The sequence below is a fragment of the Myotis myotis genome, unplaced genomic scaffold (assembly GCF_014108235.1).
Source record: "Myotis myotis isolate mMyoMyo1 unplaced genomic scaffold, mMyoMyo1.p scaffold_m19_p_2, whole genome shotgun sequence".
Lineage (NCBI taxonomy): Eukaryota > Metazoa > Chordata > Mammalia > Chiroptera > Vespertilionidae > Myotis > Myotis myotis.
The window spans coordinates 216,010,008-216,028,315 of NW_023416324.1; the positions used below are offsets into that span (position 1 = coordinate 216,010,008).

An 18,308-nucleotide genomic window follows, 5' to 3' on the forward strand; every position below is an offset into this window, starting at 1 on the left:
GGGTGTCTCCTGCATCTCCTGGCTGGGTGTCTCCTACCATCACCTGGCTGGGTGTCTCCTACCATCACCTGGCTGGGTGTCTGCTGCATCCCCTGGCTGGGTGTCTCCTGCATCTCCTGGCTGGGTGTCTCCTGCATCCCCTGGCTGGGTGTCTCCTACCATCACCTGGCTGGGTGTCTCCTACCATCACCTGGCTGGGTGTCTGCTGCATCCCCTGGCTGGGTGTCTCCTGCATCCCCTGGCTGGGTGTCTCCTGCATCCCCTGGCTGGGTGTCTCCTGCATCCCCTGGCTGGGTGTCTCCTGCATCCCCTGGCTGGGTGTCTGCTGCATCCCCTGGCTGGGTGTCTCCTGCATCCCCTGGCTGGGTGTCTCCTGCATCCCCTGGCTGGGTGTCTCCTGCATCACCTGGCTGGGTGTCTGCTGCATCTCCTGGCTGGGTGTCTCCTGCATCACCTGGCTGGGTGTCTCCTACCATCACCTGGCTGGGTGTCTCCTACCATCACCTGGCTGGGTGTCTCCTACCATCACCTGGCTGGGTGTCTCCTACCATCACCTGGCTGGGTGTCTCCTACCATCACCTGGCTGGGTGTCTCCTACCATCACCTGGCTGGGTGTCTGCTGCATCCCCTGGCTGGGTGTCTCCTGCATCCCTGCCTGGGTGTCTCCTGCATCCTCTGGCTGGGTGTATCCTGGCACCATGTCCTCCGTGAACCAGCGAGTCCCTGTCCCCTTCCCACACACACACTGACTTTATAGAAGTCCACGGCAAATCCGGTTTCCCCTTCCTCTCCAGGGACAAGCGTCACAGACCCAAGTCAGTTATTTGTCAACGACTCGTCTCTCTCACAAGCTGGGGAGGAGGGTTAATTTCCTCTTTTTAAACGCGCACAGGGAGAGACTGGGAGTCCCAGGGCAGGGTCAGTGCTGGGACTGCCCGTGTCTGCCTCTGAGACACCCACTGGCCCCAGTGCAAGGGTTCCCGCAGGTCCTCCCACAGAGGTGAGGCGGTTGGTGCAGCGTGGCCATGCCCGCAGAACCCGTCCACGGCATGTGCGCTCTCATTGAGAAACAGCCCCCAAAGCTGGCACGCTGGGCAGGCCTGGGTGGCTCAGTGGGTTGGGCGCCCTGTGCACCCACGGGCGGCTGGTCAGGGTGCAGCGCATGCCTGGCTTCGTTTCCCTCTGGCGGGGGCACACATGAAAGGCGACTGATTCATGCTTTTCTGTCACATGGATGTTCCTCTCTCTTTCCCTCTCTCTAAGCATGTCCTCAGGCAGGCGAGGATTAAAAAAACAAAATACGCCACGTTTGTATTAAAAAGTATCTCTGTATTATCCTTTCCCAACCTCCAACCCTTATACAAAATTTAAAAACACAGGTACACACGCTGCCAAAGAGAGCTTTCCGGGAAAGGTCACTCTGGAAATCTCCCACAGTGCGGCTGACCGCCAGAGACATGGACAGCGTCTACGACAGTGACTGCCGACCGGTGGTCCGTGAGGTCCGAAAGGCTGGCGACTGCTGGTCTATGACTCTGTCCATTTGCTACAGAACCCATCAGATCGACACCGCCCCTTTCTCGGACCTGTCCTTTGAGTTACTTTAGAGCAACAAGAAAACAATCTATTCAAAGTCCTTGGCCTAGTAGGACTGCTGTAAACTTTGTTCCCTCCTTGGAAGGATCTAGAAGGAAGGTCTGAGGACCCTGATTCTGGGTGAGGGGCCAAGGTCAGGGGGTTCTATACCCTCCCTTCACCCCAGAGCCTCCTGGGCTGTGCCCCTCCGCCTGTCACCAGGCCTGTGTATCTATATATAGAAAAGCCTAACATGCAAAGTGTCCCCTTGGGAGTTTGACCAACTGGGAATTCGATTGCTCGCTATGACGTGCGCTGACCACCAGAAGGCGGCCGGAATGAAGGCAGGCCCCGGCCAGCAGCTGGCAGCTGCTAGGGACCCTACCCGCGCACGAATTTCATGCACTGGGCCTCTAGTTTCCTAATATTTCTCCCAGCATCACAGGGTCTCGGAGATGACCTTGTCCAGTCTCCTTATTTCACAAGTGAGTACACAGGCTCAGAGAGGCTGAGCAAAGTGCTCAGGGCCACACAGCACAACAGGCTCAGAAGCAGGAGTCCCAGTCCTGGGCGTCTGCTACTGAGGCTCTGGAGCCTGCCCCTACCTGCCCCTACCCCCAGTCACAGGACTGTGGTCACAAGTAGGGCATTTGGTGTCAACACACACGGCCGCGTCTTAAATGCCTAAAGGACCAGGAACCTCAGGCCTTCATTCTCCTGAGGCCAGAAGGCCTCCTGGCTCCTCCCTCAGGCTCTTTCCCTGCTCTGTCCGGGAGCCTGTAGGAGCCACTGTGGACACTCCAGCCACTGCGGTGGCCTGGCTGTCTGCTTACTCCGCAGGGCCCTGGGCCACCCTTGGAAACCCCAGGGGACCCTGCTCCTTAGGGAAACTGAGGCAGGAACGGGATCAGTGCGTGAACAGAGGACAGGGCATTCCCTCCAGGGCCTGTCCCTCTGAACATGTGAGAGGCCCCGGTGACCACACGATGGCACTTGGTCTCCCCTCCCTCCCCACGGGGATTTGCACAGGTAACGTCCCAGGAAGGGGGCGCTCTGCCCCCCTCCCCACACTTGCCCGCCACAGGAGCAGCGAGGGGTGGGGAGGTAGCTGCTGGGTAAGCCCATATTTTGGGGTCATCTCATCATATAACCGTCCCCGATGCCCACGTCGGACCTGGAGGTGTCGTTTTCATCAAAAGGAGCGTCTTCGGACCCCGCGGCGCTGTCCTCGGGGTCGTCAGAGTCCACCGGCTCCTCCGGGAGACAGAGCATGGCGGGCGCTTCGGAGCCGTCCCCGTCGGGGACCCTCACAAGCACGGAGTTCAAGTCCACATTGAAGAAGATCCGGTCCCCGGGGCTCTTGCTGGGGCCGCTGTCCTCCCTGGGAAAGGGGTCCGCCGGCCAGGTCCCCTCCTCCTCGTAGGCCCCACTCGTGCGCTGGGCCCCCCAGGTCCCCTTCCCCTCGTAGGCCCCACTCGTGCGCTGGGCCCCCCAGGTCCCCTTCCCCTCGTAGGCCCCACTCGTGCGCTGGGCCCCCCAGGTCCCCTTCCCCTCGTAGGCCCCACTTGTGCGCTCGGCGGGCCAGGGCTCGGGCCCGGGTGCCATCAGGGACTCGGCTTCCTCGCTGCCCCCCAGGGTGGCCGAGGAGGGGGACTCCGGGCACAGAGCCCTGACTGCCAGCCCGTGCATGGTGTAGCCCCCGCCGCTGCCTCGGGGGGCCGCCTCCTCGTCCCCGTCGCTTTCGTCGCCGTAGCTGTAATCCCACACCTTCCTCTTCCTGTGGATGTGAATGACCTCCGCCACGGCCACGGCTTCCAGGGGCTGCAGCTTGGGGAACGCCCAGATGGCCACGCCATCAAAGTTCTGGGGGGAGGGGAGGGAGAGAATTGAGTATTTGTTTTTCATTTTTGCATGTAATGAAACTTTAATGATTGCCCTAGCCCGTTTTGCTCAGTGGTTAGAGCACTGGCCTGCAGACTGAATGGTCCCGGGTTCGATTCTGGTCCAGGGCACATACCTCAGTGGCAGGCTCCTCCCTGGCCCAGGCCCTGGTCGGGGCTCGTGCAGAAGGCAACCAATCAGTGTGTTTCTCTCACATTGATGTTTCTCTCTGTCTTTCCCTCTCCCTTCCACTCTCTCTAAAATCGATGGAGAAATATCCTCGGGTGAGGAGTAACAAAACAAAACAAAACAAAAAACTTAATGAGATGAACTGCACAGAGATGGGGGTGGTGATGGCAACAACGAAAATCACAGCGACCAGTTCTAAAATGTTTGCTGATTTCCAGGCACAGCTGAGCACTTGACATTCATTCCCCCTCACACCTGCTCCAGGAAGAAGGTTTACTGTTCTTTAAAAAAATAAAAAAATATAGATATAGATATAGATATAGATATAGATATAGATATAGATATAGATATAGATAGATAGATTTCAGAGAGGAAGAGGGAGGGGGAGAGAGAGGAACATCAATGATGAGAGAATCACTGGTCAGCTGCCTCCTGCACGCCCCACATGGGGATGGAGCCTGCAACCCAGCATGAGCCCTGACCAGGAATTGAACTGTGACTCCTGGTTCATAGGTCAACGCTCAACCCCTGAGCCCCGCCGGCCGGGCTAAGCTTATTGTTCTTACCCCCATTTTACAGATGAGAAAATGAGGCAGACAGGTTAAGAAACTGGCCCAGGGCTCATGACCGGTGAGTGTGACCTGAGATTTGAACTAGGCCCTGGGGCTCAGCCCATGTCCGGGCCAGTTGTCCCTGCACCTGCCCTTCCTTGCACCTGCCCCTCCCTGCACCTGCCCCTCTCTGCACCTGCCCCTCTCTGCCACCTGCATTCTGGCTGGAGATTCCAGTTCTGGAGGCCGAGACATTCTTGAGTGGTGTCAGGAAACTGGGTGAGGAGAGACCGAGGCAGCTGATTCCATTGGTGTCAGAGCCCCCGGACTGACCTTGAAAGGGTCTGGACAACTGAGACTGGGGCCCCGTCTAGTCCAGCCCTTAAAGACGCCTCCAGGACACGCAGGGGCGACTAAGGAGAACACAGGCGGGTGGGCGCTCACTATCGCCCGCGGACCACAGAGGGCTGGTGACGCGGAGGTGGGCATGGCTATCCGCGGGCCCAGGCCCCCGGCAGCATGCTCGCCCTGGTCCCCAGACCCAGCCGGGGTGGGTCTCCTACCGGACTGTCCACCTTTTCCCTAGTGACTCACAGGAGCTCTTTCCGTAACCCAGATGCTGACTATCTGTTGGTTATGTCCCCTGGACTGTCCCCGTCTGTGGTGTCATCATTTGCTCCCTTTATGATCACATCTGAGAAAAGGAGATTCTTCATTTTCATGTGAGAAAGCGTATCGGGGGTCTTCCTTTATGGTGCTGGGTTTCTGTGTCTGACCCTTCCTTACCACAGAGCCACAAAGAGTCCCCGTATTGCTTCTAAAACACGACAGTCTTGCCTTTCCCATCACAGTGCAGGCGAAACCCCACACAACCGCTGCCTCTCACAGGCACAGCCATGCCAGCCGAGCTCAAATACTAATGGGGATTAAAATCTCCAAAAGTACACTTACTGCCCAAATAAACCCTCCCTCAACCCACCCAAACCAATAAAACCAGCCAGAGGAAGGAGAGTACGATTCTATCAGCTGTGGAGGAATATTTAAATATGCGGCTGTTAAAAGGTTAGAAGTGTAAGGTGGATGAGTGCAAACATCTACCTATACCTATACCTATACCTATACCTACCTATACCTATACCTATACCTATACCTATACCTATACCTAATCTATATCTATACCTATACCTATACCTATACCTATACCTATACCTATACCTATACCTATACCTATACCTAATCTATATCTATACCTATACCTATACCTATACCTATACCTAATCTATATCTATATCTATATCTATATCTATATCTATATCTATATCTATATCTATATCTATATCTATACCTATACCTATATCTAATCTATATCTATATCTATATCTATACCTATACCTATATCTAATCTATATCTAATCTATATCTATATCTATACCTATACCTATATCTAATCTATATCTAATCTATATCTATATCTATATCTATACCTATACCTATACCTATACCTATACCTATACCTATACCTATATCTATATCTATATCACCTATATCTATATCTATACCTATCTCTCTCTATATAGATATATATAAAAGCCCAATGACGGGAACAGTGGAATGACCAGAACAACTGGAACAACCGGTGGCTATGACACACACTGTGGCAGCCAACCACCCTGATGCAGGCTCCGATTGGCTCTCCCCCACCCCACCCCTGGCCAGCCCAGCCCCCAACACCCCAATTGGGGGCGGGGCCAGCTGGCCAACTGCCCGCCCATGACCCCTCCCCGCCTCCCTCCCCCGCCCCCGCTGGCCCAGCCCAATGGGCTCCCATTGGGGCAGGCTGGCTGGACCCCACCTGTGCATGAATTTGTGCACTGGGCCTCTAGTAGAAAAATGAGATATTTCTGAATGAAAAAAAAATCACAAAACTAACATGTAAAGAAAGCAGTAGGCCTGGCTGGCGTGGCTCAGTGGTTGAGCGTCAGCCTGTGAACCGAGAAGGTCACAGTTAGATTCTTGGTCAGGACACATGCCTGGGTTACAGGCTCGATCAGGAGGCAGCCGATCAATGATTCTCTCATCATTGATGTATCTCTCTCTTTCAGCCTTTCCCTTCCTCTCTGAAATCAATAAAAATATATTTGAAAAAAGAGAAAGTGGCGGGATAGGGAAGACGATAAATGATGGGCAGCCGCAGTGGAGTCAGAAGACAGGAGGAGGTTTTAGAAACATGTACCACACCCAGCCTGGGCGATGCGTAGAGGCTCAGAACAGAGACTCTGCCTCAGGGAGCTCAGGGAAGAAGCTGGCTTGTTTCACTAACCACGAAGCCAACACAGAGGAGAGCATGTCTGGGGGGCGTCAACCACACGACAGAGGGACAGAAGGGTCCCGGGGACTGGTGAACGCCAGCAGAGCTTTGGAGGAGTGCGCACACCGGTGTCGGCACTGGCGGCCTCAGTCCCTTCCCTACCTTCTTACCAGATAAACCCACTATGTGCGCTCGCCACTGCAGTAATGACAAATAAGAAGGACATCTGTACAAACATGTTCACTGCATTCTTTTTTTTTTTTTTACTTAAAAAAATATTTTTATTGATTTCAGAGAGGAAGGGAGAGGGAGAGAGAAACATCAGTGATGAAAGAGAATCATGGACCGGCTGCCTCCTGCACGCCCCCCACTGGGGATGGAGCCCGCAACCCGGGCCTGTGCCCTGACCGGGAATCGAACGGTGACCTCCTGGTTCTTAGGTCGATGCTCGACCACAGAGCGACGCGGTCGGGCCACTACGTTAGTCTTAATGGCCGAAGAAGTGAAAGGAAAAGAAATGAAAAGGGGATCCAGGCCAGTGCTCCCCAGCTGGGAGATGACTGCGGGAAAGGCGATACATTCAGGCCCATCGGACTGCGGTGTGATCCCTAGAAGCAACACGTGGGCCAAGTGGAAAGGAAGACATAAAGTGCAAAATGTGTGTTTCCGAGGAGGGAACAGAACCCCAGGCCCCGGAACCCCTCGGGGTCTTTAGAAAATGGGACTTCCTCCTGTGCAAACACGCAAGTACAGAAGAAACGTTCTTAAGCGAAAATGAAAAAGACAGAAATTAAAAAACAACAACTGCATACCAACACTTTGGGGAACTTGCTTCGTAAGCAAATGTAACCGATCCGCTTCAGCACTGCGACGGCGCCCCCGAGGACGGCGGCCATCAAAAACAGAATCGTCAGGACTCCGATGCTGGCAGACTCCGAGGACACTGGGTGAAAAAGCCAATGACGTTATTTCAAAATAAATCCCACAGGTGCGCGCCGGTGGGGCAAACGCCCCTTGGCCTGGTGGCGAAGGAGATGTCAAAGGAGCAGTAGCTGGAAAGGCTCTTGTAAAACGTATTTTTATTGATTTCAGAGAGGAAGGGAGAGGGAGAAAGAGATAGAAACATCAATGATGAGAGAGCATCATGGATTGCTGCCTCCTGCAGGCCCCCCAACTGGGGATTGAGCCACACCCCAGGCCTGTGCCCTGACCGAGAATCGAACTGCGACCTCCTGGTTCGTAGGTCGACGCTCAACCACGGAGCCACGCCGGCAGGGCGCTTCCACTTTGAACTTACGTTCTATGACAGCTCTGTCCAATACGGCAGCCCTGAGCCACACGTGACGTGACTACTTAAATTTATTTGATCAAAATTGAAAACACCCCTCAGCGTCTGAGTCACATGTCAGTGTGTGCCACAGGCGGGAAGAAGTGGGCGATGGGGTTCTGCCTGAAATCAACAGCTGGTCACCCTAAGGTGGACTTGGGTCACGCCAGGACCCCAAGTCCGGGCTCTGCTTAACTCTCTCTGTTCTATGTTGAGTTCCCCCTTAGAATCTTGTCCAGCCCTGACCGGTGTGGCTCAGTGGGTAGAGTGTCAGCCCGTGAACTAAGGGTCTTGGGTTTGATTCCAGTCCAGGGCACGTACTTTGGTTGCAGGATCCTCCCTGGACTCCTCCCCTGGTCAGGGCGCATGCAGGAGGCAACCGATCGATGCGTTTCTCTCATATCAATGTTTCTGTCTTTCTCTCTCTCTCTAAAAATCAATGGAAAAATATGAAGGTAGATATCTATCTTATGAAGGTAGATATCTGACCGTCCCCATGGCTCGGCGACAGAAGTGTGACTCGCCACCCAGTGGAGACTGACCACCCAAAGCCCCCTGGCCCCATGTCTCTGGTGGAAGAGAACGCAGGGCTCCTGGCCTGCAGGGTCTTGCCCCCCGAAGGGAAGCAGAGCGCCTGGCATACCTGACTCCGGTCTGGGTGGGAGGCGGGTACACTTCCAGGGAGATCTCAGTAGTTTAGACAGATTCTCAGACTTCAAATAAACAGACACACAGTAGTTCGTGTTTGGAATTAGCTTGTCGATGACGTAAGTGAAATTTCCAGTGGTGCGTTCATCTATTTTGAGTAGATGCTGTAAAATGAAGCAAAAACAAAAGATCAGTAAGACTTGGCGTAGAGCAGCGGTTCTCAACCTTCCTGATGCCGTGACCCTTTAATACCGTTCCTCATGTTGTGGTGACCCCCAGCCATAAAATTATTTTTGTTGCTACTTCATCACTGTAATTTTGCTACTGCTATGAATCGTCATGTAAATATCTGATATGCAGAATGTATTTTCATTGTTACAAATTGAACATAATTACAGCATAGTGATGAATCACAAAATAATATGTAATTATATATGTGTTTTCTGATGGTCTTAGGCGACCCCTGTGAAAGGGTCATTTGACCCCCAAAGAGGTCGCGACCCACAGGTTGAGAACCACTGGTGTAGAGTTTTATTGAGAAGTAAGCCTTGAGAATGTCTTTGGGGTGTGGCCTTCAGGTCTCACATTGCGATAGAAGGCTCATACACTCAGCAGAAAAGGGGTTCATTCGTCACCTGGGACGAGCCGTTTATCACAAAAAGACATGTACGCGAGGGAGCAACTAAGATGGCGGCATAGGTAAACACCGGGAAATTGTCGCCTCACACAACAATTGAAAATTACCGCAAAGGACTGAGCAAACATCATCCAGAACAACAGGAAGGCTGGCTGAGTGTAAATTCCACAACTAGAAGGAAAGAAAAGCACACTGAGAGCCAGAGGCGCTGCGGAGGTGAAGTGCAGAGGTACGGCGGCGCGCGCGCTAGGAAAGGGGGTGGCGCCTGAGGACGCGGCTGTCTTTTTGAGTCACAAACTCCCGACTGCTCTGAACTCCGGTTCCGGGAAGTCTCTGGGGACCCAGGTCTCATACGGGGAGAAGCTGGTCTGTCCGGCAGCGAGCGAACTTGAGGGCGGCTTTCCCTCAGAGGTGCTTGCAGCCGTTACCGGGACACTGAGACGCGCGACTCCGGGCGGAGAATCGGCCATGGCTGCTTTCTCTGCCCTTTGACTCCCTGAGACCCCGCCCCACCCAGGCTGCGGCAGAGGCTTTTGCATGTGAATGTACCTAACTGCAGCCGAACCAGGCAGACCCGGAACTTCCAAGAGAAGGCCCAAGGCCCCGCAGCGGCTTGCATTGCTTCACAGCTGAGCCTCTTCGTGGCTCCTGCTGTGTGGCCTCAGGCAGAGGCTGAATTAGCACCTCCTTAGATCCAGGAGCCACTGTACCCAGTGGTCAGAGGGGGACCATCCAGACTGCAACTCCTCAGATCCATAAGGGACACACTCAGGGAGCAGACTCAGTGAGCACCAAAGCCCCACTGAAGCAAGTCTTGCCCCAGAAGGGTGTCTTCAGCACAGAAGTTCTCCCACTTTAGACACAGCTGATTCTCACAGCCAATTGGCCTGGAGGTCAATTCCTCCCAGTGATTCTACAACAACCAAGGCACCAAGAGTGTCCACCCCAGGTAACTGGGGAGGCTGAGCTACTGGGCCCTACAGGACACCTGGCGCACAGGGCCACTCTATCAACACAGGGAAGCTGCCAAAATGCGGAGACAAAGAAACAGGTCACAAATGGCAGAAATGGAGGAAAGCAAACGATTGGATATAGAGTTCAAGGCCACGTTTATAAGGTTTTTCAAGAATTTTATGGAAACCGCCGATAAATTTAATGAATCCCTCAATAAGTATAGTGAGACCATGGAGGACATGAAAAAGGACCAACTAGAAATTAAGCATACACTGACTGAAATAAAGAATAATTTACAGAGATCCAGCAGCAGAAAAGAGGATCCCAAGAATCAAGTAAAAGATTTGAAATACAAAGAAACAAAAAATACCCAACCGAAAAAGAAAAAAGAAAAGAGATTCCAAAAATATGAAGATAGTGTAAGGAACCTCTGGGACAACTTCAAGCGTACCAACATCAGAATTATAGGGGTACCAGAAGGAGAGAGAGGGCAAGATATTGAAAACCTTTTTGAAGAAATAATGACAGAAAACTTCCCCTACCTGGTGAAAGAAATGGACTTACAAGTCCAGGAAGCGCAGAGAACCCCAAACAAAAGGAATCCAAGGAGGACCACACCAAGACACATCATAATTAAAATGCCAAGAGCAAAAGATAAAGAGAGAATCTTAAAAGCAGCAAGAGAAAGACAGTCAGTTACCTACAAGGGAGTACCCATACGACTGTCAGCTGATTTCTCAACAGAAACCATGCAGGCCAGAAGAGACTGGCAAGAAATATTCAAAGTGATGAATAGCAAGAACCTGCAACCAAGATTACTTTATCCAGCAAAGCTATCATTCAGAATAGAAGGTCAGATAAAGAGCTTCACGGATAAGAAAAAGCTAAAGGAGTTCATCACCACCAAACCAGCATTATATGAAATGCTGAAAGGTATTCTTTAAGAAGAGGAAGAAGAAAAAGGAACTCTTACCATTTGCCACAGCATGGATGGAACTGGAGAGCGGATAAATACCACATGATCTCACTCATTTGTGGAATATAATGAACAACATAAGCTGATGAACAAGGACTGATCCAGAGACGGAGAGGCATTGATTGGACTGTCGGGACTTGGAGGGAAGGTAGGGGAGGGTGGGGGTAAGGGGGAAAGATCAACCAAAGGACTTATATGCAAGCATATAGGCCTAATCAATGGACATGGACAACGGGGGGGTGAGGGCATGAGCGGGGGTGGGGGGGGTGGGGGGTAGAGGGTAACGTGGGGACAAGGACACATATGTAATATCTTAATCAATAAAAAATATATTAAAAAAAAAAGACATGTACGCGTACACGCACTCACATGTCTAAACTATGAAATCTCATTGTACAGACAAGGAGAGAAAGCCCCCATGAGGAACACAGGTCTCCACGAAGTCATTTTTGTAGCCAATCTTATCGTGCCATCCCAGGGTCTTGTTGTATTAATGGTATCTATCCACTCTCCATTCCAGGAAGTGCTTTCATTAACATGAACTCACGGACCATCAGAACAGTCTGCAAAGCAGGCGTGATTCCTACTGCCCAGAGGAGGCACCTCCCCCGAGGCCACACAGCCTGGGGCAGACCTGAGGCCGATGCCCGGCTCCCCGGCTCCCCCCTGAAACCCTGGCCTCTTCCTTCCCAGGCAGTTCCAGGCCGTTCTGGAGTTAGACGCTAGGAAGGCCCTTTTGCATAACCACCTATAGCTTTCAAAGGCCGGGGCTATCTTTCCGGTTTCGAAACAGGCACAGCTCACTCCCGCCGGGTGATTCCCCCCGCGTTCTTCCTCATCTGTGTCCACGGCCCGAGACCAGCACCACGTTTCTGGGTCTTTTCTTTAGCTTCCCGTTCGTATTTCTCAAGCATCTACACCAGGGGTGGGCAACTTTTTGACTCGAGGGCCACAATGGGTTCTTAAACTGGACCGGAGGGCCGGAACAAAAGCATGGATGGAGTGTTTGTGTGAACTAATATAAATTCAAAGTAAACATCATTACATAAAAGGGTACGGTCTTTTTTTTTTTTTAGTTTTATTCATTTCAAACGGGCCGTAGTTTGCCCACGGCTGGTCTACACTCTGGTCACATGCGCTGCCCGCCCTGCAGTGGCTGCCTGGCCAGCACCCGGGCCGGGGAGTACCACGTGGCGTGTTCTTCCCAGGAGCACCTGGCGGCCCCCCTGGATTTAGGTCTGGGTGCTTCCTCTTCCTCCACCATCACTCTCTGATTTGTTCCTTTTTAAAAAAATATGTATGTATTTTTAATTGAGTTCAGATGGGAGAGAGAGGGAGAGAGAGATGGAAACATAAATGATGAGAGAATCATCAATCAACTGCCTCCTGCATGGCCCTGCTGGGGATCGAGCCTACAACCCGGGCATGTGCCCTTGACCGGGAATCGAACCCTGACCTCCTGGTTCCTAGGTCGAGGCTCAACCACTGAGCCTCACTGGCTGGGCCCTCTGGTCTGTTCCTAACACCCCAGCCAGGATGCTCCATCCTACTCCAAAGACTCGGACCCACAAAGACCTACCAATTCCGGCCCCACGTCTCCCTGGCCTCTCCTCCTTCTATTCTCTCGTCTCGGTCACTCCGTTCCAGCTCCCTGCTATTTCCAAACCCACGGGCCCACTCTGGCCGCAGGCCCTCTGACTTCCTGTGCCCTCTGCCTGGAATGCCCCACCGATGCCTGGCAGGCTGGGCTTCGGCAATGTCAACGCGAGCTGCTCTTTCGGCAAGGCCCACCAGCGAGCATGGCTGTCCATCTTCCCTCACTTCAGCATCTTTTTAAAAAAATACATATTTTTATTGACTTCAGAGAGGGAGAGGGAGAGAAAGACAGAACCATCAATAATGAGAGAGAATCATGGATCGGCTGCCTCCTGCACACCCCACCGTGGGGATCGAGCCTGCAACCTGGGCATGTGCCCTGACCAGGAATTGAACCGTGTCCTTCTGGTTCATAGGTCGATGTTCAACCACTGAGCCACGCCAGCCGGACTCACTCCGGTATTCTTAGTGAACTAATCCAGAGAACAGACCACCGAAGATCCAGGTCACCCTGACACCGGAACCACCCTGAGGCTCCCGACACCCAGCTAGTCCTTCGGGGAAAGCGGGAGGGAGCAGAGCCCTTTCCCTCACAGCGTGTGGGCGGGAGCAGGAGACGCAGGTGCTTTTGTGTGCCGCTAAACCAACCCCTTCAGAGAGCTCCTGGACTGCAGGGATGTGCCTGTTCTCCCCCTGCACCACACGCCTCTCTCTCTCCTGTGTGTCCCTTGCACATGGCTGATTCCCCGGAAGAAGTCTGCGTGGTGGGGCCGTGTCAGTGTAGTTCCATGATGAATGAATGCTGGAGACCTCTTTTCCTGAAATCAGACCACACTGACCTCGAACCTTCGGGTCTAATTGCTCAAATCATTACAAATACCTTTATTTTCATTTGATTTACTTTTTTTAAAAAATCCTCACCCAAGGATATTTTTCCATTGATTTTTAGAGAGAGAGAGAAAGACAGAAACATTGATATGAGAGAAACACATCGATTGGTTGCCTCCTACACACACCCTGACCAGGGCCCGGGGCAGAGAGGAGCCTGCAACCAAAGTACGTGCCCTTGACCGGAATCGAACCCAGGACCCTTTAGTCTGCAGGCTGATGCTCTATTCACTGAGCCAAACTGGCTAGGGCAAAAATACCTTTATTTTTTTAAAAAGTGTATACCCTATATAATAAAAGCCTAATATGCTAAGTGTCTGGTCAACAGGTCGGTTGTTCAACCAATCAAAGCATACTATGCTAATGATATGCTAAGGCCGCTCAACCGCTTGCTATGACATGCAATGACCAGTGGGGGCAGACACTCTGACCGGTAGGTTAGCTTGCTGCTGGGGTCCGGCCAATTGGGACTGAGTGAGATGGGCTGGACACGCCCTGGAGCCATCCCACGGTCCCTCCCCCGCTGGCCAACCTCCCGCATCCTCTATCGTGCACCCGTGGGGCCCCTCGGCCTGGCCTGCACCCTCTCGCAATCCGGGGCCCCTCGGGAGATGTCGGAGAGCTGGTTTTGGCCTGATCCTGCTCAACGCAGGAGCTTCCCCCTGATGGTCAGTGCGCTCCCACAGGGGGAGCACCGCTCAGCCAGAAGCCAGGCTCATGGCTGGCGAGTGCAGCGGGGAGTGGGCCTAAGCTGGCAGTTGGACATCCCCCGAGGGCTCCCGGACTGCCAGAGGGCACAGGCCGGGCTGAGGGACACCCCCCTCCACCTGAGGTCTCTAGTATATGTGTAAAAGAGTGTCATTACCAACTCAGAAATGTTTTGACCTCTTACCTGCCTCACAATCCCCTCTGACTCCTCTTCTATGGAAAGTGACAAGCGAAGCCATAATCCTTCCCCAGGTGGCAACTTGGGCAAGGAGGGTGGAAATTTCAGTATCACGTTAATGTGGTCCACAAAGCCAACGATCTCAAACTCGGGGGGTTCCAAGATCACTGTGTAGAAAACAAAGTCAGAGGCAAACCCCGTGCCGGCCAGCAATCGCACCCGCGTCCCGAGAGGGCCTTCCTTCTGCCCAGCTGTCCGCTTCTCAATCTGCCTGCGGTCCTCCTTGAGGCCTGGGTTTTACTTGTTTTAAATTATTTTTCAGAAGCGTTCTTTTAGTTCTCTTTTTAATTGATGAGAAACTGGGACCAACAAAAGTGACTTATTTAGTATTACCCCACGAAGTGGGACAGAAGTCAGTCCTTACCCAATGTTCAGCCTATATGCTAAATACAGAAGGAAAACTGACTTCCTGCCCCATTACCATTGTAAGTTAGGGACAAAGGCCTCTCTTTTTCCTTGCTGTGGCCTTCCACAGGTTATGAGAAGCACCTGGTAATCACACCCCATGACTGACGGCTCCTCTGATTCAAACGGGACAAGGTAGGCTACTGTCAAGGCTACATTCTTGCATCCCCCTCCTCCCTGCTGCTACCACTCAGGGATCATTCCCACCAAGGAAGTCCCATTGTCCCTCCCCTTCGAACAGGCCTTTTTTAAACTCTATAACCTTTGCTCTAAGCATGTTTTACAGGGTTGGGGAAAACAGCGATAAGACACTTCCCTAGGACATCTGTCTGGTTCCTAGAAAACAAACAAACCTTTCAGGATGGCCTCTGGTATCTGCTCCTCCCAGCCCCCAACCCCCGCCCTTCCTTGTTGCTTAGCAACAGCCACTGCTTAAAAGATCAGGCCACCCTTGGCTCCGTGCCCTGTAGCGACCAGCAGCAATACTTGGCCCTTTCCTCCCAAAGGAAAGTGATATAAACTTCCTCTCTGCATCTCCTCTCTCAGTGTGAATTCTTCCACAGCCCGAGTCACCGCCAAACCCTAACAGCGATGATAATACCCAACCACTGCAGACATATCAGCAAACACGGACACCGTTTCTGAACGTGGTTGGTCATCTTCTGTCTCTACTGTATGTGTGTGAACAGACACAGACATATATAAATGGAACTCCTGTGCGCACACACACGCACACACCCTCCTAAGCGAAAATCAAACCATTCTTTACCCACACTGTTCTACACGGCATATGTTTTCACTTAGTTCATACATATATCAACGCATATTTATCGATATGAAGGGCTGGCGAACCCCGGCCTGTGGTTGAATTTCTGCACAGCCTGCAAGCTGAGAAGGGTTTTTAGTTTTGAAAAGGCTGTAAACAAATGAAGACTATGTCACAGAGATCATGTGTGGCCCGGTGGTTCTCAACCCTGGCTGCACATTAGAATCACCTGGGCGTGTAACAGAGAAACAGAATTTCCGGAGGACGAGGCCCAGAAATCAGGATTTTAAGAAGATTCCCAGGGGATTCTAATGTGCAGCCAGGGTTGAGAACCACTGGGCTAACGGGTTTTTCTCTGGCCCAGACAGAGAGTCGGCTGACCCCTGACCTTCATCACACTTCCTCACGGCTAACTCTCTCCCGCAAGGCAAGGCGGCTGCACCGCGATCGAGCGGACTCACTGCTTTGAGCACTTAGGCTGACTCTAATTTTTCTGAATAGAATCTGTGTATCTATGAGTATTCTTGGAGCTAAATCTTTGCTTTTGCCCATCATCTCTTTAGGCTAAATTACGGCAGGGGAAATGTGGGTCAGGGCAGGCAGGTGTTAAGGTTTCTAATCCTTACTGCAATACCTTCCGAAAGACTGTGCCAAAGCAAATGCCCTACCTTTCCTTAAACCTGGGCATTTACATATTTTTAATACCTGCCGTTTTGAGTCTTGAAAAATGATATCTCATTTTTACTTTCTTTTTTAAAAAAATATATTTTTATTGATTTCAGAGAGGAAGAGAGAGGGAGAAAATCATGGATTGGCCGCCTCCTGCACAACCCCTACTGGGGATGGAGCCCACAACCTGGGCATGTGCCCTGATCGGGAATCAAACCTCGACCTCCTGGTTCACAGGTCAACGCTCAGGCACTGAGCCACGCCGGCCAGGCATCTTATGACCTTAGTATACTTTCGTTAACGCCTTCACGGCCACAGCCCCTGAGCTGTGCTTTTCTTCTTCTTTGCGTGGGGACACAGAGGTGCCTGTGTTCACACCACAGGAACAGCCCGCCTCCAGGGCCTCCTGGGGACCTGCCCTGTCCGCCCCCGTGGCAGGCGGCTGTCGTAACCGCTCTGCTAAGCACGCCCTCGCCGCCTTCAACAGGGGCGAACACCGAACCTTTCTCCTGGAAGCAGGTTGCAAATGAGGACACTGAGAAAGCAAGAAGCCATGGGGTTTGGCCGAGGCCGCTGTCGCCTGCCGTGGGGCTGTGAACTCAGGCGCCATCGGGAGCGGAGGGAAGGCAGGCCACCCGGCCGCAGCCTTGTCTGAGCCTGGGCCCCGGGCATGCCCACCCGGCGCTCACATGTCAAAAGGCTCCTAAGATGTGATCTGGGGGAGGCGTTGCAGGACTAAGGAGAACATTGGCCCCAAGAGGGGTGACAGCTCAGGTAACAGGCCGGGGGACCCTGCTCCCGCTTCCCGTCAGGCGGTGAAACAAACCACAGGGCCCGGCCGTGTGGCTCAGGGGTTGAGCGTCGACTTATGAACCTGGAGGTCACGATTGGATACCCGGTCAGGGCACAGGCCCGGGTTGCGGGCTTGATCCCCAGTGTGGGGCGTGCAGCAGGCAGCCGATCCATGATTCTCATCATTGATGTCTCTCTCTCTCTCTCTCTCCTTTCCTCCCTCTGAAATCAATAAAAACATACAAAACAAAACAAAAAAGCAAGCCAACAGGCAGCAGAGGCTACTGCCCGTGTCTGCCTCCCACAGGGGGAGCCGCTCCACTGTCCGGACAGGAAAACCGAGGCTCAGGGCAGTGAGGAACTGCTCGGCCACAGGCCACAGAGCCGGGCGGCGGCCCGAGGCCCAGCCCCTTGCAGACCTGCCTGCTCCCAGGCAGAACACGACGCTGCGCTCGTGGGGACGCCGAGGCTGAGAAACGGGAGAACTCACTTTCCAGGACCGGGGAGACCTTGCCCACGCAGTTGACCAGCGTGGCGCCCCCCCGGGACCCGATGACCCAGGGCAGGTACGTCTCGACCAGGCTGTACCACGCGTGCGTGAGGTCGCAGGAGGGCCGCGTGATGTTGACGCACCCCGGCACCAGCTCCAGGTCTGCTCCTTTACTTTGATAGGAAAAGAAACGGGACAAGGAAAACCGGTGTTTACGTGGTGGGACTCCGTCTGGGGTGCGGCCGGGGGTCCCAGTCCCTCCCCCGGGCCCGCCGCCCTCTCCCCACCCGCTCCCTTACATGTCCGTTCAGAGCATCTCCCACCCGCTGGGTGTGCCGGGATTGTTCATTGCCGTCTGCGCCTGCTGCCAGGGTGTCTGCCAGCAGGACAGGGACACGGGGTCACGCTGTCCCCGCATGCAGCAGGCGCTCCGGAAACACCGCGATGGATGAGCGAGCGAGCCGGGGGTGTTCATGGGGGAGGCCCTGCGGCTCCCTGCCCCTCCCGGGCAATTGCGGGTGCCCCGCCGAGACCCGTCTCTCCCAGCTGAGGACCCCAAGGCCCTGTGCTCAGCCTGCCTGTGCCCTGGAGGGCGGCACGGCCCTGAGGGCTCCTCGGCTTTGAAAGGCAGGCCCTGTGCCCGGGGCCAAAGCAGAGGCTCACAAGGTCCACCAGGGCCGGAGGGTGGCTCAGTGGTTGAGCGTCGACCT

General features: G+C 53.4%; 1 protein-coding gene across 3 annotated transcripts in view; it reads right to left on the bottom strand.

The window, feature by feature from the left end:
* Nucleotides 1-1,308: 1,308 nt before the first annotated feature.
* The window catches only part of IFNAR2 (interferon alpha and beta receptor subunit 2), a 34,520-nt gene continuing 17,520 nt past the window's right edge, over nucleotides 1,309-18,308 (bottom strand). For all 3 annotated transcript variants that reach the window (XM_036349750.1, XM_036349749.1, XM_036349751.1), the window contains 5 exons: nucleotides 17,599-17,771; nucleotides 14,423-14,583; nucleotides 8,475-8,643; nucleotides 7,317-7,447; nucleotides 1,309-3,438 (listed from right to left, as the gene is read on the bottom strand). In XM_036349750.1, coding sequence (XP_036205643.1) covers nucleotides 2,710-3,438; nucleotides 7,317-7,447; nucleotides 8,475-8,643; nucleotides 14,423-14,583; nucleotides 17,599-17,771 — 1,363 coding nt within the window. In that variant the 3' untranslated portion in view covers nucleotides 1,309-2,709. The remainder of the gene's footprint in view (nucleotides 3,439-7,316; nucleotides 7,448-8,474; nucleotides 8,644-14,422; nucleotides 14,584-17,598; nucleotides 17,772-18,308) is intronic.